This window comes from Oculina patagonica, chromosome 4, assembly GCF_052425735.1.
Source record: "Oculina patagonica isolate OP01 chromosome 4, crgOcupat, whole genome shotgun sequence".
Classification (NCBI taxonomy): domain Eukaryota; kingdom Metazoa; phylum Cnidaria; class Anthozoa; order Scleractinia; family Oculinidae; genus Oculina; species Oculina patagonica.
This window is the reverse complement of record NC_135761.1, coordinates 15,215,606-15,231,294: the sequence shown is the minus strand read 5'-3', so window position 1 is coordinate 15,231,294 and position 15,689 is coordinate 15,215,606. Positions and strand designations below refer to the sequence as shown.

General features: G+C 41.4%; 1 protein-coding gene across 1 annotated transcript in view; it reads right to left on the bottom strand.

The window, feature by feature from the left end:
• LOC144649633 (phagosome assembly factor 1-like) overlaps window positions 1-15,662 on the bottom strand; it is a 31,219-nt gene extending 15,557 nt beyond the window's left edge. Inside the window, exons 1-3 of the mRNA XM_078509166.1 lie at window positions 15,428-15,662; window positions 15,219-15,301; window positions 14,918-15,001 (exon numbers count right to left, since the gene is read on the bottom strand). Of these exons, the coding sequence (XP_078365292.1) occupies window positions 14,918-15,001; window positions 15,219-15,301; window positions 15,428-15,491 (231 nt within the window). The 5' untranslated portion in view covers window positions 15,492-15,662. The remainder of the gene's footprint in view (window positions 1-14,917; window positions 15,002-15,218; window positions 15,302-15,427) is intronic.
• Between the last annotated feature and the right edge of the window lie 27 nt (window positions 15,663-15,689).

The window sequence follows — 15,689 nt, the reverse complement described above, 5'->3', positions numbered from 1 at the left end:
AAATGTGTTATACCTTTAAGATTAAGCGAAAAAGAAAATAGCATTCCCCGTATATTCCTTATGTTGATTGAGTCAGGATTAACACAGCACTACTGTTTTATAAAAAGAGTAAGTGCTTTGTTACATGACCAAACTGGAGATCAGCATAAAAAACACTTTTGCATGATGTGCTTGACAGGTTTTACAAGAGAAGACTTGCTCGAAAAGCACAAAAAATATTGCAATGGCGCTAAAGGCAGGCCAACAAGGATTGAAATGCCGGAGAAGGGGAAAAACACTCTTTCTTTTAAAAACTACCAAAAACAAATGAAAGCGCCTTATACGATTTACGCCGACTTTGAGGCATTGCTAAGGCCGATAGAAGGGTGTAAACGCGAAACGCCCGAGGAGCGCCAGATAAGAAAAGACCTTGGTGAAGAAGTAAAAGACATGAAGCCGAGTTACACAGACAAAACAGAACAGCACGAGGCATGCGGATTTGCTTACACAGTTGTAAGAAGTGATGGTAAACACGAAAAAACATTTGTGTACAGAGGAGAAAACTCCGTTGAAGTATTCTTGAACTGTCTTTTAAGTGAAGAAAAGAAAATAAGATATGAATTGTCAAAGCAAAAACCCCTTGTGATGACTTGGGAAGACTGGGTAAACTTCAAAAATGCAACCAATTGCCACATTTGCGAAGAAACGCTAATAAAACAAAACTTTTTGGACTCTTTGCCAGTTTGGATTGGAAATAAAAAGGAGCTTAATTACTTTGGACAGATGCACAAAAAATGTTATTACAGAAAGGAAAAAGAGGCAAAAAACCTGGATACCGAAACCCACTATAAGCTAAAAAAGCTTGAAAAAGAAACACACAAATTAGCAGCGAAAAACCAAAAAAACTGCTTAGCGTGCCACAAGCCGCTTATCCAGCCGAACTACAAGGATGTGGTAAAAGACCATTGCCACATAACAGGCAAGTTTCGAGGAGCCGCACACAACATTTGTAACTTTATGATGCGATTAGATCCGAAAAAGGTCCAAATACCAGTTGCATTTCACAACCTGAGGGGTTATGATGCGCACCATTTAATGCAGTCAATTTCAAAGATTTCAAAAGAGGCACAGAAAGAAGTAAAATGTGTTGCAAACAACATGGAAAAATACATCACATTTTCACTTGGCAAACTGCGTTTTATAGACAGCTTAAACTTTCTTAAAGGAAGTCTTGATTCACTTGTAAAAGCGATGCCGAAGGAGGAATTAAATATAACAAAATCTAATTCAACACAGTCGTCTGATGAAAGTTTTGAACTTCTTTGCAAAAAGGGAATCTATCCTTACGAATACATGGACACATGGGAAAGATTTAGCGAAACAAGTTTGCCTGAAAAAGAAAAGTTTTACAGCAAACTTAATGATGAGAACATAACGGATAAAGAGTACGAACACGCGCAAAACGTGTGGGAAACCTTTGGCTGCCAGACCCTGGGCGACTACCACGATTTGTACGTTAAGACTGACGTGACCCTGTTAGCCGACGTCTTTGAAAGCTTCCGAAAACTCTGTCTTGAGAAGTACGGGTTGGACCCCGCGAATTATTACACGACGCCAGGCCTTGCTTGGGACGCACTCTTGAAAAAGACAGGCGTGGAGCTTGAGTTACTTACAGACTATGAAATGCATCTTTTTGTCGAAAGGGGAATAAGAGGCGGGATTTCGATGGTAAGCAAGAGGTATGCAAAGGCGAACAACCCTTATGTTGAGGGATTTGACCCGAGCCAGCCAAAAAAATACATAACGTACCTCGATGCGAATAACCTTTACGGGTGGGCAATGAGCAAGCCGCTTCCAAAAAGTGGATTTAGATGGAAAAAGGTTATGCCAACAGAAAAAGAAATAACGACAAAAAAAGAGTATGCAAAAGCTGGATGGATTTTAGAGGTGGACTTGGAATACCCGAAAGAGCTGCATGACGCCCACAACAGCTATCCATTAGCACCAGAGAAAAAGAAAATAAACAAAGAAATGTTTTCGCCTTACCAAAACAAAACAATAAAAAATCTTGATTTGCACCCGCCAGACACCGAAAAGCTTGTTTTAACTCTTGAAGACAAAACCAATTACGTCGTTCATTACCGAAACTTGCAGTTTTATCTAAAACAGGGAATGAAACTCAAAAAAGTGCACAGGGTCTTAGAGTTTGAACAAGAGGCGTGGATGGAGCCGTACATCCGGATGAACACAGAATTCCGAAAAGAAGCGAAAAGCGACTTTGAAAAGAACTTTTACAAGCTGATGAATAACTCAGTTTTTGGAAAAACAATGGAAAACCTGAGAAACCGTGTAGACATAAGAATAGTGCGCAGCGACGAAACAAAGAAAATAAGAAAATTAGTTGCAAGCCCATTGTATTCAAGACATGTAATGTTTTCAAACGATCTGGTTGGAATAGACATGCGAAAAAGTAAGCTTTTTCTTAATAAACCGGTCTACACAGGCATGACCATCCTTGACGTAAGCAAGTTATGTATGTACGATTTTTATTACAACCACCTGAAAAAAGAGTACGGGGAGCGTTGCGAGCTTTTGTATACAGACACAGACAGCCTTTTGCTTGAGATAGAAACAGAAGACGTTTACGCGGACATGGCAGAAAACATTGACAAGTACGACACAAGCGACTACCCGAAAGATCATTCGCTGTTTTCAACAAAAAACAAAAAAGTTTTGGGAAAAATGAAAGACGAATGCGCAGGAAAACAAATTTCAGAGTGCGTTTGTTTGAGGCCAAAAATGTATTCAATAATGACAGAAGGTGAAAGCAAAAATGAAATTGAAAAAATAAAGAAAGGCTTCCCTGAGGTGGAAATAAAAGAGTGCGCGTGCGCAGGGGCCGGGAAAAGAATGCAGGCAATAATGGCAAACGATGAAGAATTGGTCAAAAAAATAATAAAGAAACATCCGAAAGCAAGTGTGCTAAAATGTTGCAAAATGCTAAAAGTGGACGAAATAAATATAAAAAAGGCAAAGGGGGTAAAAGAGTGTGTGACAAAGAAAAAGATAAATCACGAAAATTTCAAAGAAACACTTTTCCAAACCAAGGAAAGCTTTCACGAAATGCACATGCTAAGAAGCTTTAAGCATGAGTTGTGTTCGATAGTGGTGAACAAAAAATCGCTATCCTCCTTTGACTCAAAGCGATGGATAGCGGATGATGGGATACATACAAATGCTTACGGGTATAAGTTTTGCGAAACAAAGCCAACATAAACATAACGTTTAGAGCTTTTCTGAGCCCAAGGGGCTCAAGCACTAAGTGCTTGGTGGTAACTGTGTATTTGGAGGAATAACAAGCAATTCTTCACGCACAAAGCCGCGCTTTGGACCATCGTGCAAGTAATAAAGAACTGGCTGATTAGGTTTAGTAACAGACCTTTCAATGCTGTAGACTTTTAATGACCAAATCGGATCTGTAGCCCTTTTTACGCCGCCTTCCAGCTCGCCAGGTTGGTAGAGAAAGCGCACATTAACGAGAGAGGGGAGTTTTTTTCTTTCTTGCCAACAGGTCTTGTATATTTTGAGGACGGTTTTGACGAAACAGCCTTTTCTTTAATTGCAGCAGCAGGTTTCTTACCAGTAAGACTGGTTACTTCGTTGTTTAGAGCGGCAACAACTTCGGGTAGCCTTTTTACCCACGCTGTCGACCGCTGGCCAGATGGCAGGTTCATCTCGACACCGTACTGATAACCAAACAGGCGCCCTGCCAGTGTTTGATTAAAACGTTCAACAATAGCTTGATCTCTGTGAATGTTAACACGCCCGCGTCTAATATAGGTTTTGTGATTTTCCATTTCTTTAGTAACAGATCCCATGAATTCGCGCCCAGGGTCAACTTGCAGCATCTGTGGCCATTTTAGTGCACTTCGCCTGTAAATTGTCTGAAAACCTTTTGCAACCTCAGTTGAATCTTTGGAGGTCAAAGGCTCGGCCTCTTTGAAACGGCTGGCAACGTCAACAACAGTCAGCGCGTATTTGTAAACTTTTCGCCCTCGCGGCAGTTTGTCGTGTGGCAGAAAAAGAAGGTCCGCCTGGTGGACCGCGTTTGGAGAAGAAACATCGAATTTTGGGCGAGGAACGTATCGTGGTGCCGGAAGGTAGATCTGCCAAAGGGCCTGCTTAACTAGCCACTTTTTTGCGGCATCTTCGGAAACCTTGGCCGCCTCGGCTAATTTTTTTATCGCAGCAATTCCCTTCCAATAGCCCTGGGGGCTATAGTAGACTTTCGAGATTTTCTTCGAAAAGTTTTGCTCCGCAAAAATCTTTGCATCCATGCGTATACAAGAAAAAAAAGAAACGTTTAAAGAAACCGAAAGGCAGCGTACCCAAGAGCAAGAGCGCCTGCGCCAACGAACATAAGTTCACCTTGTTTCTGCTGCTCGCTTGGCTGATAGAAATCAGAGAACTTGGGTTCTTTCGGAGGAATCATTTGTTTGTCAGGATGTGCCTGGTTGTAGAGTTTGAAAGCGTAGTCTGTGTTCGTAAAGTTTTGTTTCGCTTGCTGTTTGATCTCATTGTTGGTTTCGATCCAGTCGAGAAGCTTCGTGCGGTCGCGAGAGTACTTCGCGTAAGCTGCCTGGTAAGCCTCGAGAGCTTTGTCGTGTCTTTCTTTTTCTTTCAAAGCGGCGTCATCTCCGCCACCCAAAGCTCGAGCAAGATAGTTGCCGCCAATGAAAGCAGCAGCGTTCAAGATAGCTCCGCCAGCCATAATCGCTACGCTTGCCATTGTGTGTTTTTGTTCTTATATTAAGATATTTTTTTTTAATTGGTGGGGAGAATTTTCTGGTCCTCGAGATACTGTTTAAGTGCAACGCTGCCAGCCATGACGGCTGTGAACTTTACATAGTTCATAAAACTGCTGCTTGGGTCGGATGTGAAGTTTTCTTTTACAACTTTTTTGGCAGCCCAGCCGATTCCGGCGGCGAGACCTGTAATGGTGGCGGCATCCATGAGCGTTTTCACGAGTTTGTTGTCGGACATGGCGGTTCAGTATAAAATAATAAAAAATATTCAATTGAAAAATTTTTTTGTTTATTCTTCACCGTTTTGCGAAGCAAAGTTTGCAACTTCTTCACCAGATTCAACTTCTTTTGTTTTTTTTATACCTCTTTTAAAAATTGTATCCTCATCCTTTTGCACCCGAATAGCGGTTTTAACGCAAGTTTTGGAAAATTCAAACCAAAGTAATGCAATACCAGCCATAGCTGCACCTTTAACAAGGTTGTCAAGAATAAAACCAAGGGACATTGTCGGTATAATAAATGAAAAATAAATGTTCAAAAGAAATTTTTTAATCCATCGGACGGATTCCTCTTTGTTTGCGAGGTCTAATGGCATTTTGGATTGTCGAAGGCGTGTCTGAAGAACGCGTTGCAACCCTTCCAATACTTTCTGCTGTAACTGGTGTGTCATCAGTTATAAGAGTTGGCGGAGCTTTAAATGTTGGACTTCTTTTTTCGTTTATAAAGCCTTTTATGTCTTCGCGTTTCACATAAGTTGTAACGATTGCACCGCCGATACCAAGCAAAGATATCCATTGATTTGTGGTGAGACCGCTTGATTGCGGCTGAGCCTCGGGCGGAGCTGGTTCCGTTACGTCCGGTGGTGTTGCATTTCGCTTTGCAGCAGCAGATTTCTTTTCCTTTTCTTTTGCAATAATTGCAGCAGCCTCGACAGCAGCTTTTTTCTGTGCTTCACGAGCCTGTTTTGTTTTTTCAGCTGCAAGCTTGCCAGCAGCAACTCGCTTTGGATTTTTGGCAGGCTTTGTTGCTGGAGTTGTTGAAGTAACTTGTTTCTGTTCTTCTTGAGCGATCGGAGTTGGTTCGAGCTCGGCCATTTATAATAAAAAAAAAATAATATTTAAATAGAAAATTGCTCAGCAAGATTTTTTGCTAAGCAATTGCTAAGCATTGTTCAGTAATTACTTAGCATTTTCTTAGCATTGCTCAGAAAAATCTTCAGTAGTGTTTGTGTCCGCATCTTTGGAAGCACCTTTGGTTTCGCACAGCGAAGTGTGCGACTTTGTAGCTTCGTTTAAATCAATGTGCTTTGTTGTGATGAGCGCAGCATTTGCAACGGCAAGAAAGCGGCCGCATTTCAAAGCCAGACCGCCTGCCAAAGTGGACAGCTCTTTGCTGATGATGTAGTCGTTTTTGAGTTCCTTCTGATAATCATTGACGTCCTTGATATTTACGGCCATACCAACGACTTTAGTAACAAGAAAAATAAAGCTGTCAATCAAGCTGTCGGTTGTTTTGGATCCAACGTATGCCTCATATCTCTTTAAGTACTTTTCAACTTCTTTATCTGTCAAGCGCTTCACCTGCTCGTGTGTCAGTTGCACACCGATTGCTTCTTTGGCTTTTCCTGTTGAAACAAGGATTGCAAGCTGTTCACGCAAAGCAGGAATGTCAGGGCCTTGAATGAGTGCCATAGCGCTTTCTGTACTTTCTGGTTCAGCTCCTAGCAGTTCCATTACGGAAGCTAATTCTTGTTCACTTGCAGCGCCCTTGACGCTCTCGGGAGGAGAAGTTGCGAACGGGTCAGCCATTTATTACTCTAAAAAATATGTTCAATAAGAAAATTTTGTGCCGTAAGGGTGGCGATGAGAAATGACAAGATGCGAAAACTTATTTTTTTTTAGCTTTAAAATGATTTCTTTGTAATCCTCATTGGCAAGTTCGCCAGCGTAATCCTCAAAGATTGCCTTCGTGGTCTTGGCAGAGGGGGTGTAAAAGAAAACGATTGCCGCAACATTTTCGCGGAATGAGGATGTTATGCTTGTCAATTTTTGAGTTAACACCCATATGCTCAAGCCTGCGTGGCGAGCAGAGAAAGCAAGATTCACCAACTCCCCTGTTCTTCCTTTTACATCTTTCGAAGCAGCACAGTCGTCGAGGATGATAAGCGTGTTCGTACCCTCAAAAAGAAATCTTGAAAGCCTTAACCAAGATTCCACCTCGTGCTGCTCGCAAATGAAAACAAAAAATCGAATATCTTCCTCAGCAAAGCGATAATAAGTCTTGTTGTGCTCGAAAGTCGGGCAGATGAGCACGATGTAGTCAAACTTGCCTCGGAAAGGGCCACAAAGCTGATTGACCACGTATCTTGTTTTTCCTGAGTTCGTTGGTCCCACAATGAGGGCGTTGAAGGGTATATTGGCAGGATCCATCTTCGTTCGTATATGTACCTAAGGTACACTTTTTCAAAGAAAAAATTATAAAAGCACAGATTCTAACTGCCTGCCAAGTATATTCATTTGGGCGTCGCTGATTACGTAAATGTGGCAGTTCAAATTACCTGAGCCGCTTGCTTTCCTCTCTAGCTCAAGCTGGACACCGTCCTTTGTGTTCACAAGGCGCGTGCCGCTTCCGTGCATCGAGTGGTCAGCCATGGAACGCAGATCAATAAGAAGGCCAAACTTGTCTTCTGTGTAAAACTTTTGCAGAGTCATGTGCTGCGTTTTATTTTTTTCTTTCATGTAGAATCTTTTAACTTCTCCCCAAATGTCCATTCCTTCGATGCCGTTGTTGTACAGCATGTTTGGCGAGCCGTTGACAGTGATGCTTACTTTTGTAAGGTCCGGGTTAATGTACTTTTCCGAGCTCCTTGCACCTTTGTTATATTGCTCAATAAATAGGAGCAAGATACCTTTCATGGACCTCCTCTGCGGGTTGACCCTTAGATTCAGACGTGTGTCGGAGCCTTTTGCAAAAGTCACCACTTTAACACGCTGGATGTGGTCGTAAGCGAACTCTTTGCCGCCCGAATAAGCGCTGAACGCTTCATCTGCAATTTCCTCGCTTCTTATCATCTCGTACTCCAGCTGGATGTTTGTCAACTTGTATTTTAGTTTTGTTGTATCTGAGCCTCTGACCACATGTTCGGCTGCCGCGAGCTTCAGTTCGAACACAAGATCGTTGTATAGTGCCTGAGGATAAAATGCCCCATGGTCAGTTAAAATCTGGTGATCCAGGCGGATGCGGTATTTATTTCCATATATCTCATTCAGCTTTTTTTCTGCGTCCACACCTGAAGTTTTCTTATCGCCAGCATTTGAGCGAATTTTGTTAAGGTCCTCGCTCTGAATGCCCTCTGGCACCCTGTCGTCGCGCTCCTCCTGCGAAAGGAAAAAATCCTCAAATATTTTGTAGATGTCATAGCCAACCGTGTCCTGCACGACGGTGCCTTCGTACTTTACAACAAAATCGTCGACCAGAGCTCGGCTGACGTTGTCAACCAGAAAGTTGTTGGCATGGCCTCCGCTCAAGTCGATGTTGAAGCGCAGCGCCAGCGAGCCGGGCACAATGACCTCGTTTTCGTTCAGCTTGGGCACTGAAACATACAACGTTTCCTCTGGATTGGCTTCTGTGCGGTCAAAAGTGATTCGTTTTACCGCGCGCTCGGCTTTCAGTGCGCCGAGTATTTTCTCTGTGCGTCCCGGTCGAAGGTTTTCTTGAACAGCAGCCATCTCTCGATTGGTTTTATTGTTAAATTGAAAAGTTTAATTTAAAAATATATATATATAAATTAAGCGATGGCGGAAGGTGGTGGTGAGTTTGGATACGAGGACCATGATTTGGACCGAGATCTTGACCACAACAGTGATAACGATGATGAAGGGGAACAAGAGGTCGACACAACCCGACCATTTCAGCCCGGGGAGGCATCCACACCCTACCATGGGGGTGAACAACATGAAATGCAAACGATGCAGCACGAACAGAGCGGGCTGCCAGACACATCCTACGAAGAAACACCTTTGCTTGACAGTGCGCAATCAATGAGCGAAAAAGCATGGAAGTCTCTAAAAGGGGTGTTTCCAGAAAGCTCATCAACAAATCTTGAAGCTTCTTACAGTCTAAAGGGCAGATTACAAGTAAAAATGGCCGGAGCTGGTAAAAAATTATATGACCTTTTCACCACCAAAAGGGGTACAGGTGGTAAACAACAGCTAAATCCAAGTCTTACAAAAGAAATCAGGAAAGAACTTGGACCAATGGCACAAGAACTTATTGAGAAAGAAAATGAAGAAATACGAGAAACCAATAGAAGATTAAGAGAATCTGAAATCCAAGTTCAAGAGTCCCAAAAAATCGCATCAGAAAAAGAAAAAGCCATCGAAGAAGTAGAAAAAAAAAGAATAAAAATCGAGCGAAATAACGCCATTATTGATCAACTTGGGTCAGCTGTTGAAAATAAATCAGAAGTAGAAAGACTTAAGCTATTAAATAAAAATCTTGAAGCTGATGTAAAAAACTCAGAAAAAGAAGTTGCTGCTCTTGAAAAACTGGCAAAAGATAAGGCAAAAGAACAAAAAAAAGGCGACCAACTAAGGGCAGTCCTCGCTGCCCAAGAGAGCAAAAGAAACACTTTGGAAGAAAATCTCAACAACACAAAAGGGTTGGATGATTTAAAAGAAAAAGAAGCCGAGATAAAACAACAAAACGAGGAAGACAAAAAAATTATTGAAGATGATAATGCCTCGCCATCTGAAAAACAAGCAGCGGAAGACAGAGTCGCAGAAAGAACCGAGGAGCTCGGGCGTTTGCAAACGCAGATTGCAGAAAGAGAAAGGGCGCTTCCACTTCGTGAGAGGATCAAAGAGATCTTCAAAAAATATGGCGTGACAGTAACAGCAATACTTCTTGCTGCTGGTGTCACGATTGGTTCTGTTATTGGAACAATTACAAACGCGTTGAAGGCAACCGGCAAAGCGTTGGGGAAAGGCCTAAGTGATATTGGCTCAAAGGTAGCATCAGCTCTGCCTGGTCTCATTGGCTCGATTGCGAAATTTCTTTTCAAAACCGCTGGTCAAGTAATTGGATTTCTTGCAGAGCACACCTGGCTGCTTATCCTTGCTGTGGTTGCTTTTCTTGTTGAAAAATACATCAAAAAGAGACGTTAACGCATAAGGGTGTAGAGCAAAGCTGCTGCTCCAACCGCGCCAACAGCGACAGTTGCTTTGTTTATTTCGTGTGAATCATTGGCTACGGCCTTCGTAGCTTTAGCGCTTTGCGCGTTGCCGTCCTTTGGACGGGGACCGTAAAGGTCCCTAGCTGGTGTTTCAGCAGCGCTTGCGGCGGGTGTCCAATTTTTTTTTGCTGTGGCGCTCTTGTGTATAGGATTTGAAGGGTGGCTGTTTGGTGGGTTGATTTTTGATTTTCCTCCCGCCATCAGTTTAAGAGCTGCTTTTTTTGTAGCTTTATTAACGTCATCATTCACTCCTAATTTCATCCCAACAACAGCCTGCTTAAGCTGGTTATTGTAACCAACAACGCTTTCTGTGTTTATCACCATACGAGCGGGCATCAGCCAGGCACCTGGGCAGACTGCAAGGTTAAGCCGAACCTTAGCTTCGTCGATGGCTAGTTGGTATCTTTGGACCGACTTTGCCAGATCAGGTTGCCTTATAGCGTCTTCAACCAACACGAGGAACTCACTTTGCGCTTCCTTTGCACGGCCGCCTGTGCCAAGTATGCTACTTCGAACGTTCACCTGCGAACCGAGAATACAGTAGACAAAAGCCTCTATCGACTGGTTTACTCTCGACAAACCTGCCTGAGTAAGCCCTTCAGTGCCGTTAGGACAAAACCAGTCTGCCTGTGCATATGCAGCGTCGTCTGGCTCGATGTATTGAATCAAGTTACCTTTGCTTGCAGTTCCACCTTCATCCGAAAATTTATCGTAATCGGGGTATTTTGCTCCAGTTTTGTTTGGTCCAATGTTAGTAATCCAGATATAAACGTTACCAAGTCCGTGGTTTGCGCCTGTTGTGAAACGGAAATCGCTTGACGGGTCGACACCAAACTCAGCGCATATTCTTTTGTAAGAAGCCACGTCGTACTTGTTGTCGAACTGGCTAAAAGTGGGGTCGCCTGGCAAGGCGCTTACGCTCTGAATTCCCCCCATCTGAAACAATATTCGCCTTATCGTGAAATAAACGTGAAAAAGATAAAAATTACGCACAATCGGTGGCAAGCTAAGAGATGAGTGCTCTTCATCGAAAATATCTCGACTTATACCGCAGCCTGTTGTCGCGCACCATACCGCAAAGTTAAGCTGCTGTGGCCAATAGGCCATATTTTGGCTAGCAAGCCACCTTTTTGACTCTTTTCCTGATGTATGCTTCAGTTTTGTTTTTTGAAAAATCTCTCTTAATTTCGTTGTGAAATATTGGTCTGGTGTGACGTAGATGTTTATTTGGCTGTTAAATATTTTTTTCAAACTTGGTGCGGCTTCGTGAAATCCAACAGCTGGAATTGGCAAAGATGAGCCTTTTGCGCCGCTTGGTGACAGCTGTTGTGGAAAACCGCCTGAAATTTGATTCACCCCCAGTGCTTTTTTCATCTCTGGGCTCCAATATTTGCTGTCAGAGCCAAAAACATTTATCAAATGGCCTTGCCCTGCCTTGTAATAAATGTCTGCCGTTGCTGTGTGGTTGTACGCGAACTCAACCTGTGCAACAAATTTTGTTCGGTCAGCGTTTGGATATTTTGCAAGAAAAGGTTTCCATGCACTGTCTTTTGCCGCTTCAGAAATTTTAGTTGCTTCTGGGGTTTTCATCCACTTCATAAAATCTCTTGTTTTCGCATCCATGGTCCTCTTTTATATTAAACATTTTTTTTTTTTTATTTAATATAAAAATGGTTGTGCTGACTGTCACCACAAAAGAAAATCCGAACACTGTTTATTTTGACCAGCCTATTCCAAAACCAAGCTATATCCGGCTTTTAAGTTGTTCTCTTTACAACAGCTGGAATAGTTTGGAAAAGGATGGAATAGTTTTTTATAAACAAGTGAACAAGGAAGAGAAGGCGCGTTATATACGGCAAGGAAACTTCTCACTCGATGACATTGGGAGTATTTTTGAAAAAGGATTTCCAGAGAAAAACATGTTTTCTGTAACAAAAGGCATTGCAGGCCGTTCATTGATAATAAAAGCAAAAGAGCCCAATTTAAAAACTTTTGGACTGAATGAAAGTCTTATTAAGTTCTTTAATTTGCCTGGGTTTGAGAATTACGCAAGTATTGAAAAGGAATTTTTTGAAACAATTGAGGTAAATAATGTTTCAAATCCTAAAAATTACTTCATCAACTGTGACCTTATCGACAAGCAACAAAGCTTGCTAAATGGTAAGCCATCAAGCCTTTTAGCGTTTTTTGACATACGTGGAAAACCGTATGAAAAAGTTTATTACCAAAATACACATTTTAACGTCTTGCGCGACGTTTCTGCTGAAGAAAATGTATCATCTCTGACTCTTTCGATTAGAGATGAGAATGGAAAGCCATTCGATTTTAACGGCACAAATCTTACATATGAGTTGGAATTGAATTAAATTAAATACAAAAATAACTTTTATGTATACGAGACCATGTCATCTGCTAATGTTCTCCCGAGTGCCCCTGCTTATGGTGATCGCGAAGAAACACAACTTTATCCAAGCCTCCCAACAAATGCCGAGAATTTTCGGCTGACTGAAATAAGTAAAATTGAAAAAGAAATATCCGCTGAAGCTGAGCATTACAGGCTTGTGTTAAAAAAATATAAAAAAGTCCGGAAAGTTATTCACTATTCCGTGGTCTGTCTTGGCGCCGTGACGGCAGCTCTGTCTTCTGGAGCTGTTGCGACTTCACTTACTGGTGTTGGAATTGTTATCGGCGCGCCTGTTGCAGCAGTAGCAGGTATATCTGGCGCAGCTTCCACTGGCCTGTCAGTTATCAACAAAAAGCTTGAACGTAAAGTTAATAAGCACTCAAGAATCCTCGCTCTGGCTGTTGCAAAACATGACTCGATAAACAGCTCTGTCTCACAAGCTCTGAATGATAATCTTGTTTCTGACAAAGAGTTTCAACTGATCACACGAGAAATGCAAAAATATCGCCAACTTAAAGATACTTTACGCTCAAACTTTGCAAAAAAACAAACAAATTCACTTCAGCCAGACATCGGAAAAATTCGGGAAGAAATCAAGAGAGAAGAACGCAAAAGATTGGAAAAAAAACTTCTCGAAAGTGCCACCGACATTTCGAAATAAAATTTCAGTCCAATAAAACATTTTTTCATTTTATAAAAGAATGATTGTCTGCGCTCATCTTGTCGTTTACTTTGTGATGGAAGCATTGTCGTTCGAGTTGCAAAAAAATGTTCGAGACATCACAAGAGAGGTTGTTGTTTGCCTGAACGAGGCAAAATAAAAGGTTAAAGCGTGCTTAAAGTGACTTTCAGCCGAGTCGAAAGGATTAAATCTGAGTGTGCAAAAAATACAATTAAGTTGAAGCGAACAGCGAGAAATTGCGTGACCCACAGCGGCATGCAAATTTTTTTTTTGTGTTTGCGTGCGTGGGTGACAAAGTCGGGGTATTACCCGAATGATATTTTTAGACGGTGTAATATCATGACTCATCGCCAATGACAAACACCGGCTGTGGTTTTTGTCAAATACTCTCTGTACTACTGTTTCAATCAAGAGTCTTTTCTACCAATTTTTAATCTTTTGCCAGTTGATTCTCAATTTTTTTGCTTTAGCCGTTTAAAGCTTGATTAACACATCGGCTTGTTTACAATCATGTCGCTTTAGAATATTCTGGACTTCCGGTACGTCACACGCACATGCCAAACATGCCGATTCGCCATTGATTTTCAGCGTTTTTAAAAAAATTTTTTTTTCGTGAAAAAAAAATTACAAGCGAACAGGAATGTGTGGTGCGATTTGGAATGTCCTTTCTATTGTGCGATTTGGAATGTGCTGTATAAGCAAAAATAATTTTACGCAGGATTTTTTTTTTTCACTTCTCTGGTTGTTGAAACAGTTCAATTGAATCTGATCTATCTTATAAAATATTATTTTTTGGCTTTTAGGTTCCAAAATTTGGTTATGGTGTTTGCTTAAAAAATACATCCCTGACGCCATTTCTATTTATCGGTTTATGTTCTAAAAATGCACCCATGACGGCATTTCTATAACTGAGCTCTGTCCTCTAAAAACTCCTAAAAAAAAAACAACTAGATTACGTCAAGGGGGTTTTCCGTTTCTTGACAGCAATACACCCACGCAATCAAAGTCATTGTTGTGACTTTCTGTGTTGCTGCAATAATTTATGCACTCACCGGAGCGTGCAAGTCTTGTTTAGCTTGTTAAAACGTTTGCGACAACACTGCTGTCTAATTTTTTTAATTTTTCAATCACCTCGTCTGTTAAAAGGATTGTTATTTGTTTTTCATTTTCTTTAGTTTTTTTGTAGGTTGTAAACGCTTTTCCACGAGATCTTTTCAAGTTTTTCTTTACACTCAAGTTAATTTCTCCAGTTCTCCCTCTTCCCATCTTCGTTTACTCAATAAGAGCATTTGTTCAATAGGAATTATTTCTGGCACAGCAATTAAAGGTTTGTTGTAATTTAATACAATGGTGCCATACAACGATTGGTACACTGTCGGGTCCGGCGAAACTGCTTCAGGAAGTTAGGAATGTGAAAGCCACTCACATTTTCCTCCTTTCACACAAAAGGGCTGGCCTTGCGGGCCCCACACACATGAGAGTTTTGGCATTGCGACCCCCACACACATGAGATTTTACCGGTTGTGGACACAACTTGCAAAAAATAGCGAGGCGAGACTGGCGAGCCAGCGAGCCAGGCGAGCCCGAGCGGTTTTTTTTGCAAGTTGTGCCACAACCGGTAAAATCTCATGTGTGTGCAGGCATGTTTGATGTGACCTTTATGTTTTTTTAAATTCCCGCGAAAACATCACCACCAAGCCTCGTTTTGAAGTTACCAAATAAACCGTGACATCATCACGCATAAGGGCTATTGCATTTTCAATATGGAGGGTTGGCCTCATTTTCATTGTGGTTATGATTATAATAATTAATACCTTAAGTCTCTGCGACACAGGATCAAGAACAAGTCGAATTCCATCATTTGGAAGGTTCAAAACCAGATCCATAGCGAGAGGATTCTAACAGAAGATAGTAAAAAAAGACAGGCAAAAAACGTCATACATCAAAGTAATTTTAGGTAACAAGAGTGTCAAACTTAATCAAATATGAAAGTAACATTGCTGCATACTTTTACCTAAGCGTAATAAAAATTTAACTTATTTTATTATTTACACATCTAACACTTTCGTGAGAGAAAAGTAAGCTAATCTGTTTAATAACGAAATATATACTTACCGCCTCGCTGTACATAGCTTGTACAGTTTTGATAACACGACATTGCCGTTTGAGAATCTGCACACACTGTGCAACAGGCATTCCTTAAAACGATTAGAAGGTACATTGATTAATCACTCAAACAACAAATGGTAGTATTTAAATGTAAGACGAATCGATCGAGGGAGTATAAACTTCGTGACGAACGTTCAAATTGTGTTGCAACTCACCAAGTATAAACTCCCATTGTTCGTTTCCCAGCGATCGTTCGGGAACAACTTCGAGATCCAACATCACTACGCTTTCCTAAAACATGCAGGAACAATTTTCTACCTTTAAAACATCATAAATCAGCTATTTTTTGCAAAATCGTGTCCAAAATCGACTATAACTTCATGACATCATTCGCATCCGTCGAAAAATAAATTGGTCTTGTTTACGTTGCGTCGCGCATAATTATTCAGTCAAAGTCAGATGACCGTTGTCATTAGC